The 24,371-nt window shown below is 35.3% G+C and overlaps 1 protein-coding gene across 3 annotated transcripts in view; it reads right to left on the reverse strand.

Annotated features, from left to right (window-relative positions):
- BicD (Microtubule-associated protein Bicaudal D) overlaps positions 1 to 24,371 on the reverse strand; it is a 180,472-nt gene that overhangs the window by 150,749 nt on the left and 5,352 nt on the right. For all 3 annotated transcript variants that reach the window (XM_090370923.1, XM_090370925.1, XM_090370924.1), the window contains exons 2-3: positions 8,087 to 8,227; positions 735 to 959 (exon numbers count right to left, since the gene is read on the reverse strand). In XM_090370923.1, the coding sequence (XP_090227049.1) occupies positions 735 to 959; positions 8,087 to 8,227 (366 nt within the window). The remainder of the gene's footprint in view (positions 1 to 734; positions 960 to 8,086; positions 8,228 to 24,371) is intronic.

Below are 24,371 nucleotides of genomic sequence, written 5' to 3' on the forward strand. Positions count from 1 at the left end.
GGATTTGGGAGTTATAATATGAGCAGACATGAAATGCTCTGAGCGGTGTAGACAGGTGGAAAAGAGGATTCACAGTATCCTGCTGATGATCTATCAAACATTTGCTTGTATAAACAGGGAAGTCACAAACTCACTATATAAGGTGAGTGCAAGAATACTATATACAAGTTACAGTCAAGTATGGCGACCATAGCTGAAAAAAAAAAAAGACATTTGCTTCTTGAAAGGGGGGTCCAAATATGGGCAACTCGCTTGGTGAGATTTACAGAAAGGCATCCACATGAGGAAAGATTTTGAATATGTACTTTACAGAACGTGGTAACCAAGCACCTTGTGGGGGGTGATAGACCTTTAGAGAAGGGATAATTCATTTTATTATCCCCTCTGAGAGGGGGACAATAAAATAAATAAAGGCAAAATTTTCATTGTTATAAATGATTCTAGAACTAGGGGCTATAAATTCCAATTATAAAAGTTTAAACTAGATTGTAGAAGTTTTCTTTTAGCCAGAGAGTTGTTAATTACTGGAATAGGTTACCTGTGTGGGTAGCTAAGGCTGACAGTGTGGAGAAATTTAATGTCAGATAGTTACATACGTGGGGAGGGAAGCACTCAGAAAGTTTATTTTCTTTTATTTATTTTATTTATTAGTTTTTTTATATTTTGGTTGGTATAGCAAAAGCCTATGGCTTCCTTGCACTTATGGCTAATAAAAAATATTGTCATTCTCTTACCTGAGAAGACCGTAATGATGATATCTGTTTCTGAAGAGAAATATTCTCATCTTCTAAATCATTATTATCGCTCAGGAGACGAGCTTCTCTTAATTTTAGTTCCTTCAGTTCAGATTTTAAATTCTTTTTTTCCCATTCATAAATTTCACACTGCTTAGATATTTCACAACTTTCTTGAAAATGCCTCTCCTTTTCGGCTTCAACTCTTGCTAGTTCCTGCCGGACCTAGAATATATAAATACAAGCCAATAAGTATGCGTTGCTTAATCATAATGCATAATATGTTTCTGATATATGGAAGAGAGAGGAATATATGGGAATAAAAGAACATATGGGAATTAAAAATATAAAATACGTCACTCTTAAAAATTATTCGTAATATTGTGAGTGAAAGCTGTCTACTTACTGAATGCAACCCTTGACTTACATAATCCACACAATATTATTTATGGCAGTCTTCCTCAAACTTACAACATCTCACCCACCACTAAACTTTTTTTATTTATCATATTTCACTAAACAATATGAATACAGCATGATACAGGCAAAATAAGCAAAAATATTTATTTATATAAACTCATCATTTTAAAATAAAGCTGTAATATCATTAATACTTTTTTTTTTTTTTTTTAAATACACTTATAGCAGTCCGACCTGCACTTATGCTGTTTCAGATCCACATCCAGTCTGGCATATTTAAAACCAAAAAAAACCACACACACACACATACGCACACGCACAATACAGTCTAAAACAACTGCAATATTAAATGTTTTATTTTTCATCCCTAAAAATGAATGATGAAAGGAAAGGTCAATGCCCAAGTAATGGGTATTATAAAAACACAGCACAAAGCCTATCATACTGAAGTGAAGTAATAACAGTGTTTTTGAAGTAATTATAATAGTTATAATGAGCACTATTACATATATATTCTGGTAGCTGATAATGTATGTTATTTGTATTCATATCAGTACAAATAATCTCACACAGCATAATCTCCTATTACAAGAAATAAAACAGCAGTACAGTTTTAGAAGGATTGAAGTTAGCTGTTTTCTTTGCACCATTGGATAATTACCTGGATATAGGCATTTAAAGAATTGGTGGATATTTGACAAGTTGAGGCTGTTACTTAAACTGAAAGTAGAATGAAATATGCTATCATCAGCAAAACTATAGCTTTAAAGTGACTTCCTCTGGCTTTCCAGTCAGAGGAAGAAAGTCATTAATATACAAGAGGAAAAGAGTGGCAGAAACAGCTGAAACTTGAGGAACATCAGCATTAGCAGAGAAGTTAGAAGACAGCAGCACTGTCAAAAACCATCACATGCAGTGAGCATTCAGAGAGAAAACTGGATACCTAATTGTGAAAAACAGTTAGCAATCTGTTTAGAAGACCTTTATGCCAAACATTATCAAAAGCTTTAGAAATGTCAAAAGTAACTACTTGAGTTTCCCAAATTTTTCCAATAAATTTGTCTGAAGATGAGTAACAAAAACCAATATATCACCAATGGACCTAAACTGACAAATCCATATTGGTGATCATTTAGCAGATGGAGGGTTTTGGGATAATTTAAGAGTTGGTGGTTGATTGATTGCTCCATTATTTTGAATAGATGCAATTGTAATGGGGTGACAGGTGGTGTGAGACTAGAGGTAAGTGCAATGGAGTAACAACTGGATGAAAGGGATGTCATTCTTTTTAGGAATTGGCTGGATATGAGCCAATTCCTAAAAAGGATATGAGCTGGTTCTGAGCCAAGCAGAAGCAAAAAACTAGTAGAATAAGTAAAAAGGTGACACAAAATAGGAGCAGGCTCAAGGAGCATGGGATTTGAGAACAAGTGGAGAAATGTCATCAAGACTTGCAGCTTTCTTGGCATCAAGGTTGTTCAGAATTCTTATAACATCCTTCTGTCAGAAGACTACAGAAGGAAACAAGTGGAGTGTATTGGGTATGATAGTAGGTGGTTTACCAAGATCACTAATACAAGAATTAGAAGAAAAATATAATGCTAGCATATCAGCTTTTATCTTTGGCTAAGGCGGCAACACAACCATCATGTCGTAACATAACATAGGTAGGAGTATAGACAAACAGAAGTTGCTGCCAATAATTTTGGCAAGATACCAAAATGCTCGACTACCATTTGGACAAGAAGCAAGTTTTCTATACTTACAAGGTTAAGATAGAAAACTTGTTCATAGTCAAGTTTGGATATTGATTAATAACAATTTTACAATTGTTGCAAGCTTATAGGCAGAAAACAATAATGCTGAAGATTTGGATCACAAGCTAATTGTGATTTGATTTTTTTAAATTTTTTTTATGAAAACTCCAAATATAAAAGGTATCAAAACCTATACTACTTAGTACTGTGAATGGGGGAGGGATGCCAAAAACTTTGCTCTGGAGACTACACATCGGTTTCACCACTTCAAGCCTCCAATAAGCAAAGTGGTGGTATTGCACAGATTGATGAGAGTCATCTACCACTTAGTGTTAGTAAGGATTGGTATTATATTACTATTATTAGTATTATGTTATATTAGTAATAGTACTGGTTAGGAGAAGTAGTACCATGCATTGGTTGGAGGAGATAGGGGGAATACCAGAAATGTTACTCTGGAGACCACTAACATGGGTTTTGACCACTTCAAGCCTCCAATAAGCAAAGTGGTGGTATTGCACCGGTTGATGAGCATGATCTACCACCTAAAATATGCTACATTCTTATCTTGGACAGCCTTAGCACATTTATTGGAAAACCAAGGTTTAGATAAAGGATCAGATTTTAGGGTGGAATGTAGAATAAAGATTTGATCCCCACAAGAATAATTTCACTGACGTAATTTGAGTAAATATTAGAATCAGAAGATTTAAAACAGTAATCCAACCAAGAAAAAGAAAAATATAAATCATGCAGATCATCCTATTTCACATTCCTGTAATGACCAAAGATATAGGGCTGAGAATGGCCATGGGAGAAAAGTTCCACTGGAGAAGAGACCATCACCAAGTTTGTCATCTGAGGAGGCTAGAGGACCACTAAAACTGATCATGTACCTTGAAGGGTTGCTGGTGAGAAAACGATCAAAGTGTTTGATTTGAATTGTCTGGTATTCTGGTAGGTAAATAAACAAGCTCTGTGAGGCTGTCACTCAACCAGATGGATCTGTGCAATTATAAAACTGAAGCCAGTTAGAGTTTTGGATGTTAAAATTACCAGAGAAAATTACCTTACTGTTAAAAAAGTTAGACTGGAGAAAGAAGAGTTTGAAAGAAAGGAGGTCAAAGAGTTTCATGTGATTAGTGAGGTTGGGAGAACAACAGAAGCAACAAATTAAATTAACAGGATAGGGTAGAGAACTTTTAAGTCAGAGAAGATCAAAAGGAAGAAATTCCAAATTAGGAAGTATTTGACAAGCAATATCAGAGCAGATGTATGCATAAGTATCATCTGTAAAGCAAAGAAATTATAGAGCGAATAAGGAAGTTGTTGGGAGGTTTAGGTTTTTTAGCAAATATGTTTGCTCTATTAGTTCAACTATTTCATGATGCATTCAGTACATAAAGTAAAAGTAGAGGGGAGACAGAGCATGTTATATGAATTAATGAAATTTTTGATTGGTATACACACAGCAAGAATATACCCAGCTCCTTGGCATAACATAAATGCTATAAGCCCTCCCACGTCCACACCACTCAAGGCTTCCTTCAGTCACTAGATGGACTATCTAGCAGCCGAACTGTGAAAACCACTTTAGAGTTGTACCCTTAATATGTAAGGAATACTGGATCTTTCCATGATGCCCATCATAACCTCAAAAGACATCATTCATACTGCATATTGGGGGTTGCTGGAGCTTTTCTTTGGAGACTAAACATGGGTTTCGATATTTCAAATCTCCAATAAGAAAAGCAAGTAGTGGTATCGCTCCAGATGAATAAGCATCATCTACCACATAGTATTGCCTGATGATATGGGGGGCATTTCCCTGTGTGGTGTGGATCCCTGCTTACTTTGGTTCACACATGGGTAGTCACCTCCAGTATACTAGGCAAAGTGTTTTGGACCCTGCACACACGAGGAGGGGGAGTATACTCAGATTACTAAGAGTCCCACCATCATGGTGCAAGCAGAGGATTTGGTTGCTACAGAATGACTGGTCCTCACTGAATTTCAGTCCATTTGAATGCAAGTTCCATCAGTGTTTTAGAATCCCAGGTAGCAAGCTCTAGCCTGTCATACCCAGAAGAATGTCTTCGGGGATTTATTTCAATTTGGTTCAAAAAAAAATTCTGTGAATATCACTACTGGATGATTAATTGTTTCTCCAAATACAATTATATTTAACTTAACTGCTTTCAAAAACTCAGAAGGAAATTTTCTATGAATTCTGTTTGGAGCTGGCAGTCTTTCAACTGTCATAAGGAAACACTTCGGAAATCACAATAGAAATTCAGCTGCTGGATTTTTCTGCAAGAGCCAAAACATACTATTACCAACAAAAATCACCTCAACAGTACAAATTGTTGTCGGGGTGATTTTCGTTGATCATGTTTGGCATAAAGGTTTGTTTTTTTGTTTGTTATTTGGTTTTTAGGAGCATTACCAACTAAGGCCATATTGCTCTGGGGATATGCGGTGGTCATTCCCTGACCTTTCCGCATCCCCCGTATCTGGTGGTCACGGGCTCGAACCCCGGTTTAATCAAGAAGCATATGCTATGCACTGCTGCTCCTGCCCACCTGGCTACAGAGATGCCTGGCATAAAGGTCTTCTAAATAAGCTTCCATCATATGGATTGTTGACTGTTTTCTGTTATTGGTTATCTAGTTTTCTCTCTGACTGCCCACTGTGGCAGGTGATAATAGATGGCTCCCTGTCTTCAAATTCTCCACTAGTGCAGGCATTCTCCAAGATTCAGTTCTTTTTCCCATTCTTTTCCGATTGTATATTAAAGACCTTCTTCCATTAATTGGAAATCCACAGTTTTGCTGATGATAGCACATTACATTCCACTTTCCAGTTTGAGAAACCATGCCCTGCACAAACAGCTTCAACTTCTTGTATATCCACTACCAATTCCTTAAATGCTGATCTACAGGTAATTCTCATATGGGTCAAAGATAACTTAGTTAATTTCAATTCTTCTAAAACTTAGTCATCTTATATCTCGCAAAAAGGATTCTTCTGCTCCTATGCTTATCTTCAATGATGCTTAGATTTCTAGACAAGATCACATATTTCTGTTAGGTTTTACCCTGACTTCTTATCTCTCTTGTTATATATAAGCACATCACAAATTTTGCTTTCTCTGAATTTAAAAAAATTGGGTTTTCTCTTTCATTCTCGATGTTACTTTTTTTTTTTTTTTTTTTTAAATAGTTACCCACTCTGCACAATCTCAAATCCATCTTACCATGGAATATTGTTCCCATATCTGGGGCAGTTCCTCATAACCTGTCTCAGCTTCTAGACTCCATTCAAAAGAGGGAAGTTAGTGAACCATCTCTTACAAAATCTCTCTACTCTCTGTCTTACAGATGTCTGTTTCTGTTGCATGCGTGTTTGTTTAGGGGCTTTATGGTGCAATAACAACTGAGGCTATTATGTGCCAAGTTATCCATGAGAGTTACCTGTATATATAAAAAAAGAATGGTAATCATTTAATTCTGTTTTAAACTTAGCTAGGCTCACTGCCTCAACCACACTGGGATGCAACTAATTCCAGTGCATGTTCAACAACCAACTGCCCATAGGTGAACTTCATGAGATCCTGTCTTCTGTTAGTCCCCAAGGTTTTATACTTGTTTCCCCTGGTTCATGCATCTCCCATGGAGAGAACAGACCTTCCTCATTCATTTTATTCAATCTCTTCAAATGCCTCACACACCTTAATTAGATCATCCCTAAGATATTTAGTTGTCAAACTTTGCAGTGCACAACTTCTAAGTTGCTCATATGTGCAACACACTTTGCAGTCTTCACCAATCTGGTCACCCTTCTCTAAACCCACTCTAAAAGTTCTGTGTCTTTTTTTAGGTATGGTCTCCAGACCTAAATACAATATTCCAAATGAGGTCTAACCACCTAAAGTTCTGTCAAATTTCCTGGAATTCTAAAGAATGGAAAATCATTCAAGTAACCTGCATAAAGAAATCATGGCATAACTGATGGAAATTTTGGCTTACACTATTAAAAGAATAAAGGCTGAAACACAGCAAAAGAAATTGTTTTCAATGTCTGGGAAAAAGTAGCCATAGAGTGTCTACTTCTTCACAGTCACACAGTGGGTTGCCTCCACTCTACTGTAGAGAATCCATGAATTAACATTATCATTGATATAGTAACCTTCCACACTTTAAAAGCTGTAATGTAAGTGAGCACTGTAGACTCTTCTAGATGAGGCTTGTCCCAAGTACAGTTAAGTATGTCTTTAAATAAGACGTCTTCACCAGTGTTATCCATCAAGAAATAAACTATTCAAACACTTTATACAGGATGATAAATAATTTTAAAAACTAGAATCACAGTACAAACCCTTTATTGGGTTCTTTTTCACATGCAATGCATAATGAGTCAGAACAAGGATTACAAATTAGCCTTTCTCTAACTGCTGACAAGTCATATGAGGCATCTCCAATCTAATATCCTCATCACCTCTCTCCCCCTGAAACCGTGCTCCATTATTATTGTTGAATAGGTTTTTCAACAATACATTCTAAGCAAAAACAATATATTAACTTGATTTAATTGATCAGAAATTTGACTCACACTACTCCTATGAGTTAATCTCTAAAAAAAGTGAGAAATTTTTGTAGTTAAGAAATTTTTTCAGTTAAATAATTTTTATCTAGATTTTTTTAGTTCAAGTTATACACTGATTAGGTATACCTATCTAACAGTGAGTAGTTTCTGCCCTTCTTTAGCCCCCTGAACAGCCTGGCACGGGCTCAACAAATCAACATGAGCAAGCATGCCACAGGAATGCTGGTCATGACTCAATCACTTCAGGCCAGGTACATTCCTTCATGATTGTAGTGTATTCACCTGTGAATGGGTTCTTCCAACAGGATGCACTATATTACAAAGTCAGACTGGTACAGAACTGGTTCCTGTTACATGAAAATAAATTCAGGTTACTGCAATAGCCTCCACACTTGTTAGATCACAATCCAATTAAGCACCTGTGGAATGAGGTGGTACTAGCTCCTCAGAGTAAAGATCTAGAACAATTCAATGATCCACAATACAACCAAAAAACGGTGTCCAGCAAAAGAGTATTTTAAATCTAGTTCAATATCAAAAAATAACATACACACAAAAATAATTATTTACCTGTTTTAACTCCCTTTCTAATTCTTGCAATGTTGAAGTAAAGGATGCTTCCTTGCTAGCTGTCTCAAGTAGAAGACTCTCCTCTTGCTCAATGCCACTTGTGGCAGTAACTTTTTGGTTAGTTTGATATTTTGCTAATGCCTATAAAAAAAGAAAAGATTTATTAAAAAACCCATCAGAAATAAAAAAAAAAAAAAAAAGAAGCAAATGTATATATAAATAGTGCAGATTTTTAAGAGGTCATTTTTATTATCCGGAAGTGCTGTCACATATTCATATTAAATATTAAGTGTGAACCAGTGCAACTCCAATTGAAATATGAAAATAATCTGTTTTCTCATAGAGTATTTCTTTTTTCTTTTTTGTCCAGCAGATAACCTTAGCCAATAATAAAAAGCCATTCAGAAAGTTTTACTTGATCATACATAAAAGCCGCACGTTTGATGGTGAGTTATTGAAGTTCATCTCTCTCTCTCCTTTTTTTTTTTTTTTTTTTTTTTTTTTTGTACAAATACATGTTATTAATATAAGTGGTTATCAAGGTTAGTGCTCAACATTTTAAAAATGGCCTTGGATCTGTTTGCCACTTGAAATACATCTTGGCTAAAAGCAGCAGGAAATAGCAGTTCCAAAATAACATAATTATCTTCAAACATGGCCTTTATATTCACACAATTTCATTCAATTTGTTTAACTGCTTAGCATTAAAATTATTTCTGCATTATCATTTCACTTGTTATTCAGTAAAGCAGTACAGCTGTCAAATTTTTAAATGTATAATTTATTTCTACAGAGTTCTTATATAAAGTATCATAAAACCCAATTGACTATATGACTTCAATACAGTCATTTCAAATTTCTTTTGGTACTTTTTTTTTTTTTTAAACATCCAACACTAAAATTCAATTGTATAAAACATGAGCTTTGGTACAAACAAGAAATAAAATTTCAAATTAATGGTACCTTAATTCTCATTCTAATATAATAAAGAATAAATCTTACATTATATATATAAAAAAAAAAAAAAATAGAAGGTATTTTGCAGTAATGGATTAAAGGTGTTTTTGAAGTTCATTATATGGGATTTAACTCATTGGGTGCATTTTTTAGTATTGGTAATGGCCAAAAGATGCAACGAATCTAGGCTTTTGCTCAGCACACACAAAAAAACCTTGTTCTATCAATTCTTGTCATACTCCTTCCCAATGGCAAAGGGTATACTAATCCAACCTACACCCTGCATCTTAGATTTCATTAGACCATCAACTTCAACCATTTAGAGAGGTAGGCAACACATTAACCACAAACTTCCTAAGATAAAGTCTATTAGATTTCCACAAAAAATTGTATTTATTCTCCCAGGTTTCAGCTTGCCATGTAGATGTGAAAATTCCCTTGTCATTTAATTTATCCCCCCCAATGCCTTATATACTTCAATTAGATCTCCCAACGAGATACATAGCTTTTCAAACTCTGTCACATCTTTGTAATTTCCCTTCTCAAAAACCCTTTCAAGGAAGCTCAACATCTTTCTTTAGATGCAGCCTACAGACCTAAACACAAAATTCCAAATGCCACTGCATCATTGACTTGTATAATGGGACTATAATCTCCTTTTCACTAGGTGCAAAAGTAAAAAGTATGGCTGCTGTCGCCAAGTGGTCAGCTCAAGAGTGCATAAGTAGATATGCTTTTAGTAACCGGGGTTCAAGCCCGTGATTGCTAAACACTGTGCTGTTTCTTCTGTTTTCTCTATCTTGTGAACTCCTCTTACCTTGAGATCATCCCAGAGTATAAAATTACAATAAATCACCCTTTAGATCATTTTGCATCTCACCGGGCATCCCGAGATTCTCAGGACAGTGCCAGAATTAACTACCTGTACAAAAAAATTATTTGTCCCAGGAATGTCTCATTTTTAAAACATATCTCATTTTTAAAACATATCCCAGGTGACAAGAACAGCAAATCATCAGGTACTACTTTCTTTCCAGATCAATATTCTGCACATTACACTAAAAGACATTTCTTAGCTAGAGCCTTAGACTACGAAGGAGTTTACTGACATATTGGTTAGTGCAATCACACCATTTTTATATATTTAGTATTTTAAATAAAAATGATGCGATTGCACTAACCCATATGTCTGCCCATTATCTTGCTGACCATTTTTCTTTCTCTCAAAATGGTAAACTATGACAAATTCACTTGCCACTACTATGACTGCATTAGGGTAAACATCACTGGTATAACTAGGGTATGGGAAATGTGGACTCTTTCACAGACGCTGAATAAAGTTAAAGAAAACTCAGAACAAATTAATTCATTTTTATTTTAAAAACAACTACTTTTTTAAAATCAAAATCAAATACCATAAAAGTCTAGTTTTTATATGAAAGCTACAGACTTTTGATAATAATTTAATAGCTTTTGATAATAATTTAAGAGCCTACTAGCTGACTAATACTGGCCAAGCCATCGAGGACCACCAGTCTTGTCGAAGCAGCAGCCAAAGTGGTATGTTGAAGCTGGGCCCCCCTCAACCACCAGGTTCCCCCTTTCCAAGTTTCCATGGGTCACAGCGCACGGCATACACACACCGGATTCCTATGGTGTTAGCCTGGAACCTAGGCTGTAGGCGTTAGATCCCAGTGATGCTAATCTGGAGGGTCAGCATCAATACCTCACAAAACCTTATGGCTGTAGAGCAAACCATTTAAATACCAACATGCAATTCTGAGAACTTTTCGAATGTACTATGGGTGTGTGTGTGTGTGTGCTCACAATGCAATTTGCATGCCGTGCAGGCTGCAAAATCCAGAATTCAACAGGGAAACCCAATCCCTTTACCCAAGGTCGGCTAACTACAACCCCCAACCGTTGAGAACTTGAGCAATTCTTCCAGTCCTACAATAGGAATAGAACTCAGATCTCTCCAAACAAGCCAAATATGGAAGATGCGGAAAGGTCAGGGAATGACCACCGCATATCCCGGAGCAATATGGCCTTAATTGCTAATGCTCCTAAAAACCAAACAACAACAACAACAACAACAACAACATCTCCAAACAAGTGGTGAAACCACTATACTCACATGGAGAACAACAAAATACATAAAACAACTGCTATTCAACATGAGCCAATTCAGACTTACTGCAGATAAACAGTTTAATCATAAATTATGCCTGTCTATATGAGTCACTGAACATGTGACAAGTCATCATCACTATGACAAAGCAATTTCATGATAAAAAGTCAGTCTCTGTACTTTTTTGATCACACTCCTCACATTTTGTGTGCCAATTTTTATGGAATTTTAACACATGTAATACATCTGTGCAAGTGCACATCCATGGGTTAACACTGGTTGGCATCAATTTCCTCCCTGAAATAATTTTGACAGATTTATAAAACTCAGATATGTGCTTAAAAAGTTCTCATCACCCTCAATTTTCAAATATCATAGGTTAATGACCAAAAACCAAGACCTGTCATTAGAGCTTTATTTCCTACATTCCCATTTAGACTTTTTTCTTGAAAACTTGGAAGCAGTCTCCAATGAACAAGGGGAAAGGTTTCACCAAGGTATTTCTCAAATGGAAAAAAGATACCAGGAAAAATGGAGTCCAAATATGTTGGCAGATTACTGTTGGAATCTCGTACAGGAGACACCAATGGCACAATTATAAAAAGCAAAAACTACAAAATAAGTGTTTTGTTATCAGATAAACATTTTTGTATATATAATAAGGTTAACAGACCCATTGTTCAATATTTAGTACTGTATGTAACATTTTCTTAAAACATATGAAATCTTTTTTTACTAGAAACTTAGTTTTTGACTTTAATCCCTTCTCCCTTAAAATCAGTGGGTGTTACAGCAATACAGTTGCTATATATTTGAATTCAGTAACATCAAATCTACAAGAATCGCTCCTCAGAGGGAGCGAAAAAAAAACTTTTTTTTACTGACCAGTGTAAGCTGTGTAATACAGGCTGAAAAACCAGAATAACTCACAATGCACATAGAACCATAATCCATCTGTTTCAGATCACATAATTACAGCCCTGAATGGAGAGACTTGTTTTTTTTTTTTTTTTAAGAATTAGATCTCCAGTCTCAGTGGATTTGAACCCAGCCCTCTCTAGACAAGTGATAAGCAGGGTTCCTTCTAAGATGCATGCCAGCATGGTCATGCAGTGATGATACAAGTGCTGCACACTAAATTTTCTAAATTTTTGAACGTACGCTACATTTGAAGTGCAACTGAACCTGCACTTGGGTCCCAGCATGGCAGGGATTCCTAAATAAAGGTGTCTCATATTTCTATTACACGAATACAAACTATGCTTTATATGTTAGAAACTATATGCAGAAAATCTTGAATCTTGGAAAGACTACAAACAATTCAAATAAATTTGGGGGGGGGAAGTGTACCTGCTATCCCTCAGTAATAAGAGATCGCATTGTCTTACTGTCATTAAAGGATGTATGGGAGGTGTATAAGGATTATTTTCTGATTGTTCACTCTGTAGTTTTTAAATTTTGTTATAACTGTCAAGAATGGTTCTGATAAAGCTAACTTTACATATGTAAAATCTGTTTAATCTCTTACTAAATTGTCTATTCTCCAATTCAAGTGTAAAATCATTAATTATTATTATTAATGATTATAATCATTAATTATTTTTGTATGACAACCACTGCATAACAGCATAAAGCACACACACAAAGCAATACTTATCATCATAGAGAGAACTATGATGATAAGATGAGAAGATATATATAAACAAATAAATATGATGCTTGATATAACAGGTGTCAGATGACAACTTTAATACCTTCACTATAAGCAAAAGCCTTTATAGCTATAAAATTTTACCATTTTTTTCCCAGTTTTTTTTTTTTTTTTGACATAAATACACTTTACTTAGTAAATAAATACTTTATTTACTAATGTTTTATGAGTATACAGACTAAAAGACAAAGTATTAAAGGTCATATTCTACTAATACATAATGCTGTTATGGACTTACATTTTACACATACATTCTGAAATAGTCATGTAATTTAGTTTACCAAAACTGATGACAGCATTTTTTCAGTACATAATTCTTAACAGTGGTCAGATGCAATAAATAAATGTGTTCACTATCACTCTGACATTCTAATTGTGCCACGACCTTGTTAATGTTTTCAAGCACTTTGTTAATCTCTAGTTTTTTCTTTATACGAGTCATCGCTATGTCACAGGCATTCTGTTTATTGATTGTCTTCCACCGTTCACAGAGGCTGCAATTTCTTCCTCACCCATTAATGTGCAACCGGGGCTTCCACATCCACCTGAATCCAAGCAGCTACCAAGTACGATTACAAGTAGCCTTTGCTTCTTATTCTGAAAATACTGCTAAGTCAAGTTTATTAATAGTGATCGTGTCTTTTCCAATACATTTTTTCCAGGGTTTTCAACTGCTGTTTAGCTTAATTTCTCCCACACTAATCCAATACTGTATGAAACGTCTTTTAACATTAATGTTTTCAGAAATTCTAGAACTTGAATTTCTGAGTTAACAACACCAACAAATAGCTCACCATGATAGTAGGCTTTGAAGGCTCGAATAATTCCCCAATCCATGGACTGCATTAGGTGTGTTCCTTAGCAGAAACGCAAATCTGTACTTGACACCGTGTGATTTCAGGACATCAGCTGAAGAATGAGCTGGGCAGGGATCCAACAGTAACAGAAGAACCTTTTCTTCAGGTTTTCTGGAAAGCAAGGGGCGTCTCACCAATGATACAAACTCATTTTCAAACCATGAAGCAAAAACATTACATCATCTAAACATTGAAGCTATTTTTTATAAATCACAGGTAAAAATTTCATGTTGATGTGCCTATGGACTTTGACTTTTATTGATGCACAAAGGTTTTAGCTTGTGATTTCCAGTCTTGTTTGTGCACAGCAACACAGTAATTTTCTCTTTGTTAGTTTTCATGCCTGCTTTGTTGGGTGCCTTTTTAATATCCAGTGACTTATTGGGAAGAAGCTTATAGCACTATACTATATACATCGCATACACTTTACATCGCAGTTGTATAACTGTTCATCTGGGGATTCACCATCTTGAATCACATTATGCAGAAATATCACCAAATGCTATAATATCACCAAATGCTGACTGGCCTACAAGACTAACCTAGGATATCCCATCATGAGCCTTTAATTTCCAAAACCACCCAATTGAGAGCTTTAAATACATCATCATCTCCACCAAGTAACTTATGAAATTTAAGTGCATGTGAAATTTAAAATTACCCCATTTATCGGAACTCCTTCACTACATTTCTGTAGGAACCACTTCTATAAGCTTCTATAATCTTCTATTGGTCCAAATCACTGTTTTCACAGTTTAGTTTTCTTTCATTCTTTCGAGGTCTACTTCATCTTCTATGGAGCCTACAAATGAATGCAATTTTTCTTCCTCTTTCATCCAACCTTCCTTCTGGAATTCCACACGGGCAAAATATACTGCATTTTGTTTCACCACTTTTAATTCTTTTGATAATCTTTAACTTTTCTTCAACTGCATATTTTTTTTTTCTTTTGGTGGTCATTACTTTAGTCCTATTGATTTACTGATTTTGCTGTATATTTATTTTTGATGTCCTAGAATGTACTGTGTTTTGAGAAAACTAAATGAAAACCAAACTGTTCAGTCTATCAGAGCCAAAGTGTAGTCATGATTTCTTCATAAATCATTTGTTAATTCATGTATATTTTTGTCCAGTTTAGCCCTTAGCAGTTTTTGCTATCACAAGTATAACTTCTAGTCAAAGAAAAGATGTCATGTGCTGTTGTTTACAAAAATTGACTTTGTTTTATGCCTTCATGTGGGAGCACCCTTTGTATGAATTATGCCTAAAAATAAGCGAGAAATAATTAAAGACTGTTCACTTTTCATACCAGTCTTTATCTTAACGCTACCAGTCGACAGCTATGAATAATTCATTTTTTATACTCAAAACAAACACTCAGTGATCACTGAATTATGACCATCCCGTCTGTAACAGACTATGCTGCATAGATCACAGTATAAAAAGCCAAACATCTTCCTATGCTAGAGCAGTGGTAATTTGCATCTGGTCGTGCAAGTCAAAGTGATAAAGTAGCAGTTATGGGATATAGTAAAAATATCAGAGTTTCAAGAGGATATGATTGTGGGAGCTTGTGCATTGGGTGCTTCCATATTGGAAATGGCATGTCTTGTTGGTTGCTCAGAGCCCACTGTGGTTAAGGTGTACAAAGAATGATGTCAAACAGGTTAAACCATCTTGAACTGACAGAACTGTAAAGGATTACAGAAAATGGATGTTTGTGGTGAGCAAAGTGGGCAGCACACGTCATACAGATTCAATGGTCACTGTGTGACAGTTGATATCACAGTACAACATGGAAAATGCAAGAACAATATCACAAATGATGCACTGCACACTCAGACATATGGAGTTCCATAGCAGACAACCCAAGAGACACCCTCTCCTCACCACTGATCATTGTGAACGACAAATGCTGAGGTGTCAACAACACATTCGTTTGACACTGGAGAACTGGAAATGAGTGTGCTGGTTGGACGAGACCAAATCCTTGGTGCAACTTGCCGACAGAGGCCTTCATGTGTGGCACAAGCAACACGAGTCCACGGACCCATTGTGCATGGTGCCAACCATCCAGCAAGGTAATAGTGGTTGCTTATTTTGGAGCATGTTTTGCTAGGCCCCTGATCCATTTGGATCTATATTTCACTGGTGAGGTCTACCACCAGCTCTTAAGAGATCACGTGTACTCTGCCACGTTGCATTTTTTCTGGGACAGAAACAGGATCTTCCAAAGGTGATAGTGTGCCGTGTCATCAGGCCTGCACTGTGCACGAGTAGTTCAAGAAACACAGTGAAGATATCACACATTTTGATTAACCTTCAAATGCACCCAACCTCAATGCAACTGAACACCTGTAGGATGTTTTGTAATGAGAAGTGAGGCATATGGACACACAACCATCATCTATTCCAAAACTGCAGAAAGCCTTGCAAGCAGCATTGCTGCACATCCCTACAGACATCTTTAGACATCTAGTGGAGTCAGTGCCTAGGTGAATAGCAGTTGTTATCCATGCGAACAATGGCCCAACATGGTATTAGGTATAATTCAATGATCACTCAGTGTATGTTTTTAAATATTGCAACTCCTGGTGTACTAACTGGTGTACTCTACGGCATTCCTGCAATAGTACTAATGGAATTCAGTCACAAATAGACAAAATCTCATTCCACATTTCAAACAGAATTCACAGTCCACACACAGACAATCTTCTTTTTCAATTATGAAAATTGCAACATCTTCGAAAGTTATTTACAACAAAAATCATTGTTGTGTGAGTAGGAGCACCTACGTATAAAATATACCAAAACTGAAATTAAGCCTGTTATTTTATTTTATGATCAAACTACTTTAATTCCAACACAGTTAATGATAAAGGCTAAAAAAGGAAACACAACAATTAAGAAATAACTGTCAGACATCAAGGGGCAAAAAAAAAAATACTACTTCTGGGTATAATCAACATCATCTTCAAAGAAGAAAAGTTTTCATCAATTTGGAAAACATACACTATTGAAGTCCACCAAAATGGCAAACACTCCTTGCAAAGCACTTTAAACCAATTTCAAAATCAGCAGTGGCCACCTGTGATTTCAAGTGATAGTGTCAAAATAAAAAAATTAAAAAAATTTCTATAGAATTATAATTAAACTACTACTTCTTTTCCCATTAAGCATGCTGCTTGTTGGGTTAAGATAGATTATCCTTTCATCCTCCAGTCTACACTTTATGTAGACTGGAGGATGAAAGGTGGACTACACTTTGTCTCATTCCTTTCCTTGAACCTATCTGGCTAGGGTAGTCCTACCAGGAGCATAAGCTCCTGCCAGTATAGCTCTGGGGATCACTGGGGTACTCAAGCCTCCTAACTATGATATGGTGGTAGTCTAGGAGGAGTTGCAAATAAAAATTGGAGCCAGCCTTGCTCTAGTCTCATATTTTAAGTCAACATCTAAAAGTCATATGCCACTCTAAAACTGAGTCTCCAGGTGTAGATATAACAAATAACCCACTTGTGCACATAGTGATGCTTTGGAACTCTTCTCTACATTCATTTGAAGGATAAATGAATATGTCGAGGAGTTCCAAAGCATTGCTATGTGCACAAGTGGGTTATTTGTTATATCTACACCAGGACAGCCAGTTTAGTGGCATATGAATTTTTTAGATTCTAGTAACATTCTAGTAATCCTAGTAACATTTAATCAATTATAGCACTGGCAGTTATAAATAAATAGAAATCAGTAATAAAAAAAATAAATATATATAAATCAACAATAAAAACAAAAATACAAAAAAGTTTTTTACTTTGATTTTTCCACTGTTATTTTGGCATGGTTCAATGGCACTTTACAGCCACTACTGATCATAATCATCCTCCCTATGGATAAGATCCTCGTGACATTTAAAAAATAATAAGAAATAACAGTTAGGTATTTCAACCTCTGACACATCCTAGCACTTCTGAAGATACCACAATTCTATAAATTCTGTAAAACCTAGGCAGGTTAACACAAAGGATCTAAAACAGGATGTTCTGCTCAGTAACTTACTCACAGCCATTATAATCCTAGTAACTCAAAGTTAACAACCAAGATTTGGAATAAAAATTTGGCTCAAGAAATCATTATAACATTGACAACTAGCTCATACTGCTGCCTATGACTACCTTCAAAACTGCCAACCCAGCTAACACAGTTTAGTTTACTTCTTAAGCCAGCAGTGGTGGTGGCACTTCCAATTGTAGCAAATGAAGTGGCAGGTAAATTGACAGGTGACAAACTTTGTTTTAAATTTAAAAGATTTTGGTTTTCTGAATCCTTCATCCTTTCTTAATGTGTTGTTATCCTTATTATATGTAACTTTCTAATTTTTAATAAAAAATTAAATATTTAAGAAATGCTGTTTTTTATGCCTTTTATTAAAAAAAAAATCAAAAAAATAATTCCAAAGAAAATTTAAAAAACATATTTTAGACATAAAATATAAACATGAATTTATTAATCTCTTCCATTTTGAAGGTTAAAAGACCTTTACGCTCTCAAAATTTTGCATCACATATATTTCCGATTATTACGCATACAGTAGGGTTTGTTTGTTTGTTTGATTGGGGATTTTTTTAGCGCCTCAGCATCTATGGCCATAGTGCGCCATGTACAGTAGGGCGTTGATAATCCAAACTAATTGGGACCGGGGATAGTTCGGACTTTGATTTGTTCGGATTTTCGAAATTATCAAAAATACTGTTCTGGAGACAAAAAAAAAAAAAAAAAAAAAAAAAAAAAAAGGTTTAGTAAATTTAGAAATAAAATCACTAAGTTTTACTTACATATTTTTATTCATAGGTAACAAAACAAGTGGAACTTTCAACCACAATAACACATATGTATAGGCTTTAACGAAAATAATTACTTATTTTTTGCTGCATCATTTTCAAACTTCATTTCTTTGCGCTCGCTCTCTCTCTCTCTCTCTCTCTCTCTCTCTCTCTCTCTCTCTCTCTCTCTCTCACTCTTTTCAGCAATAGTAGTTTTGAGTTGGACAGCATTCAGTTTGTTGCTCGTTCTAACAATCGCAGTCTCTAGCATGGCGAATGCCTCAGCACACGCAGTCCAGTGTTGATGTCATTTTCTTTGTTGTCGTCTTCCTCCATATCATTTTCAGGAGCTCCAGTTTCTTTTACATTCACAATTTTGTTTTCATTTAAAATAGGAAACCCTGTAGCATCGATATTATTTTCCATCCACACCCTTGCATCACCTTCATCACAATCTTCAAACCCAGGGATTGACTAAAACAATGATCATCTCATTCAGTATTTGTCCTTCACCTGCAGTTCAGTTCTGCTCATCTGCTATGGTTTCTTCTGCAATAGGCCACAGTTTTTTCCAGGCATTTTTAAATTCTGCTCAGTGAGCGATTCCCACGGGTCAACTAACATGTAGCAGCTATCCTTGAGACTGAGCTTTTTCGAAAAAGCTTCATTGCTTTCTGCTAAAAGTAAACTACACAAGACTTGTTTTTTGTAGATTCTCTTCAACTTCTCGATGACTCCCTGGTCAGTTGGAGGAATGCGGTAACATCTGATGGAAGAAACACGACCTCGAATCTATCGTCTACTTTGTTTAATGTTTCCACTGAAGGATGTGATGGTGCATTGTCTACGATAATGCAAGACCTTGACCACTTTGCCTTCTTGTTCACGATACGTCTTGACATTAAGAATAAAATTGTTGGTAAACCACGTCAGATTACAAATTGTGTTGAATAACAGATTACAAGTGTTACGTTTAGTTAGTACTGTATGTATATTAATTAAGCTATATATATGTAAGCATAAATTTATTTTTATTTTGCTGACCTGTGGATAATATTCTTCTGATTTTCGCATATCATTTAATTTTGTTAATTGGTAAGGTAATAAAAGTGTAAGTTTGTGCTTTATATCTTCATTTTTATATCCTGTGGATAATATTCCTCCGATTTTTGCTTATTAGAATTACCATTTAATAGAATCAAAATTAAATTTGCAAACTGTGATTGCAATAACTGGCACTTACTCTAATTATTTGATGGCACCAGCATAAAAAAATAAATGCTGGCTCATTCGGATTGCTGGTGTTTTGAATTATTGATGTTCGGATTTTTGACACTCTACTATATGTTTAAAAAAATTAAATATATATATATATATATATATATTAGATACCTCCACTTTTACATAAGGGTTGTGTTCGCCGGAACACTATGTAAGTCAGAATATCCATAAGGGCTTATGCAGCTCTCGCAACTATGCACACTGAATTTGATTGAAGCAAAAAAGAAACGTTTGATGAACATGTAAATAGAATTATTCATTCAATATTTTTTTTATCTCATGCACAGGAAAAATTTCAAAAGTGTACAAAATTACAAAAGTGTGCAATTACAAAAATTTTACTTTAACGTTGTGGAAACAGTGTGATGCTTGAACCTATTAATCCATCCATTGCTTACCATGAACTTGGCTTGGATTTTGCCATACTTATCTTTTATATCTTCATAAATACTTCTTGCTTTTTCTTGAATGGCCATTGGACTCAGGAGCACTTGCTTCTGAATCTGATTTTCCATCCATATTATTAATAGCATTTCCATCTTCGATATAGCACCTGAATGCTGTTTTGTGATCACTGTTGATCTTCAATGCGTTGATCTTTTAACATGTTCTTTTACACGCACACTCTCCCTTAAAATAGTATTCACTGCTGAAGCAGCAAGACCTAATTCCATGCAATAGATGACAAACTTTGTCCTGCTTCGTACTTCTTAATCATTTTCATCTTCATTTCTAAATCAATTTTGTTTCGTTTCCTAGCACTGCCACCACTTGCACTTTCCGTTGGTCACTTTCCCTTCATCATTATAATACAGATTATTATAGAGATGAATAGGAATTAAGAGATGATTCTGAAAATTTATGTTTTTTATATGATTGAAGATTTCAGTGAAGGGGAAACACATTTCACAATAATAGCGTAAAAACCCACACAATTCCAGTTATCGGTATTATCGTAAATGCAATAAGATCGAGTTTACTACCTGTTTATAACAGATTTCACCAACAGAAATGCCCAATAAAATGGAAAATACAAATTGTTTTTATTGTTTTATGGTCTTGACCTCCAGAAATGTGCTTTAGAAAAATATCACAAAGGCATTCAATATTGATTCTTATAACAGTGATAACAATGACAGTGTAGTGCATTTTCTGGCCAGACCGTGTAGCCTGTCCTCTCAGCCAATAGTAGTGTTTGTAAAGGTGTTGGGCATGGTCTGTTTTTGCATCCTTTAGTTAAGTGATTTTTGTGTTGTGCTTATTTGACATAAATTTTTATAAAACTAATACAATTTCCATTTCTGCTTAGTTATATAGCGAAAATTTCAACTTCTGAGGCCTTGGAAAGAATTATTAAAAAAAAAAAACTACCACAATGTGTTATTGGGTTTAATTATGATACTTTCACAATACCTCCATTTATTCCTATAGGATGCAAAATACATTTCTATATTTTTTTTTCAGTTCGCACCGGCTGGCAAAAATTTACGTAAAGTCGAATATACGTAAGTCGAGTATTACGTAAGTTGGGGAGTACCTGTACTATTATTCACTTCCATTTTCAAAATTTTTCAGAACTTATTTCAAATTTGGTGTAAGTCAGAGTATGCAAAATTTAAATTTCACATGTTGCCCTCCACAGAACAGCAGCCATCTTGAGAGACTATCGAGTTTCATGCTCTTGTCTTTATTATATGAAAACAATAAAAATCTTTCAAAAGCAACTAGGGTAAAGCCAGATATTTATTAAATTAGTAGGAGAATAAAAACAAGTAACATGAAAGTATAAACAAATAATTTGAAACTTTGTGGTGGGTCACCTGAGAGATTTTGTACTCTATTACTTTGTAAAAACCAGAAAATAATCCTTCGGGGATAGCTGCAGTAAAAATTTATCTATATTTAGGAAGGCATAGTATGGGTTAGCTTATTCTGCATGCTGCGGAATTACAAACTCTTTTCTGAATACAGAAGTGGACATCTTGGCAGATCCATGGGGAGAAAAGGCAAGAATCTAGGACACTGATAAATGTTTGGCAGGAGCACTGGAGAATATATGATAAAGGATGGATTACCCAAAATTTTATTCTGGATTTAAAACATGCAGCATCAGTACAACCTAAATGGTTTGCACTGAACTTACAGGCTATATTCTTGTTAACTGGTCATGGTTTTAGTACAAAGTTGTATGACTCAGAAATCACTGAAAGAAATAGCTGCCATTTTGGTGGAATGGAGTCATGGGAACATATTATGTACACATGTGAGGAAAATAACAATCTAAGGATTGAACTGTTATCTCATGTGAGTGATCTCTGAGTTATGGTAGAAGACTGTGAAATAATTCTAATAGAAATGCATGATAACTTCTCGGTTTTCCAAGACTTTGCAACTGCTGTATTTGATAGACAAAGGACACTTCTGCATCTGGAAACCTGGGATTGGTAGTGCAGTATAGTGTGGTGCATGAGCAAGAATTCTGTGAACTTGGTTTGCTGGAGTCAAGAGTTCATGTAACGGAATCACAATCAAATCCTTATTTTTTATGGCAGGAGTAGGTCTACTAATTGAGAAAATTGGGGGTCCCTCATGGTGGAATATGACACTGCGGTTGATCAGGCTGTTGTGATGTTTTGGAAATTCAGCTGTGAATGTAGGTATGGAAGATGTGTGCAGTATTTCAGTTACAAAGCTAGCTTACATAATTCATAGTTTTCATATGAAAGATTACACCATGTAATAGAACATAATGAATGAATTAATTTCATTGGGAGTGGGCAAGAATGTGATATTCTGTTCCTGTTCTGCTCTGTCCTAGGCAGCTACTTGTGGTGCAGGCTTTTCTCAGTAGAGTACCTGGTTCCTACAGACTTTGGGTTGGTTGGTTGTTGTTGGATTTTTTTGGTGCAAAGGTAACTTTGCCCATATTGTGCCTCAGGCTTTGGGATGTAGATTCTTGAATAACTCCTTGACATCGTGAGGATTTTCTTATTCATCATTATTTGATTGTGGTTTGGTATGGTTTACCACAGCCACCCTAACTGACAATGCTGTGGACTTTGAAATGGGCTAACAATTATCTATAACTTTGACTTTGAACTGTCTTCTATATGTATCTATTTTTGTATTGATTTAATGTGCCATTTTAGAGGGTCTTCCCACCCTGCAATTGGGCAAACACAGAGGAGGGAGTACTTATCAAAATTATCTGTATATTAGACAGCAGTGTTACCAAAATTTGGCAGGACCACCTAATACAATAAATAATAAAATAAATATATTTAGGAATGTAGAAAAAGTTTCAGACTTTTAATCATTAATAACAGTTAATGAGGGATTGTTATTTTCAAGGGTCACCTGTCGGATGATCCCTACCACCACCACTGGGTTAAAACACTGACCATTATTATGCCTCTAAATGCAAAACATCTATTCCTATCATAGTGAAGTACAAAGATCTAGAGGTAATCTCTCACACCAAGCTTAACTTTAATTACAGAGTTAAATAATAATTAGTTCACACTTATTTATCAAGGGATCCTGTGCAGCATGGAAATCTGTGTCTTGGCATGATTATAACTGTTGCATCAGTGATGCTGGCAATGGTGTTTTGATGTAGAGGAGATTACTCTGAAAGGAATGGGTATCATTAGCTTATGTGTATCTTCTTTTTTTTACAACATCAAAATTTACATGTTTTTCCAGGGATACTCAATTGATGGTAAAGGAATAACACACTGTTTTAGATCTTTTGTGTTAATCTGCCTAAGTTTTATATTGTAAACCAACTGGTTCCAGAAGTCAGTATTATAGAGGAAAATGATGCAAGAAAACAAGCTTATACAACAACAGCAAAAAAAAAGGCATTTTCTATATTATCTGACCATGCTCCCTATACAATTTGTCTACTTATTCCTTGAATTTATTCAAACTACCCACTTCTATAACACCAGATGGAAGCTTATTCCAATAATCAACTAACTGCAGTTGGCCATTTATGTTATAGAATTGTGGTACGTCCAGAAGTGCTGGGATGCAGAAGGTGTGCAATTCTTACTGTGAGTTTTTGTTTTGCCTATTATAATATATTAACCCACCTTACACTGTTAGTCTATGGCCTTCTGGCCATGGAAAAATCGTATAATATCATTCAATTTCTCTTGTACAGTAAATGTATTTATTTATTTATTTATTTCCCACGATGAAACTCTGTATGCCTTTGTGTATTAGATGTTGAAATGGGAAAAAGTGGTGTATCAACTACCCTAGCAATGCATAATAGCTTCACGTTATACTTGCAGAAAAGAGGCTCAACTATGGTAGCACTACTGATTAATAAATAATCAGTCTCAAACAACTTGGACTTAATTAGTGGAAAGATTCAGATTATATATCAGAGCAAGCGTTGTGATATATAACCTGAAGCTGTGTGGCAATGAGCACAGACTACATTTGTTGGCAAATGATTACTATTAACATATACTATTAACAGCAGAATAGCTGGTGGTAGTATATTTGGTCAGAAATA

Source organism: Mastigoproctus giganteus, chromosome 3, assembly GCF_048544385.1.
Source record: "Mastigoproctus giganteus isolate SK-2022 chromosome 3, ASM4854438v1, whole genome shotgun sequence".
In the NCBI taxonomy this organism is placed as follows: domain Eukaryota; kingdom Metazoa; phylum Arthropoda; class Arachnida; order Uropygi; family Thelyphonidae; genus Mastigoproctus; species Mastigoproctus giganteus.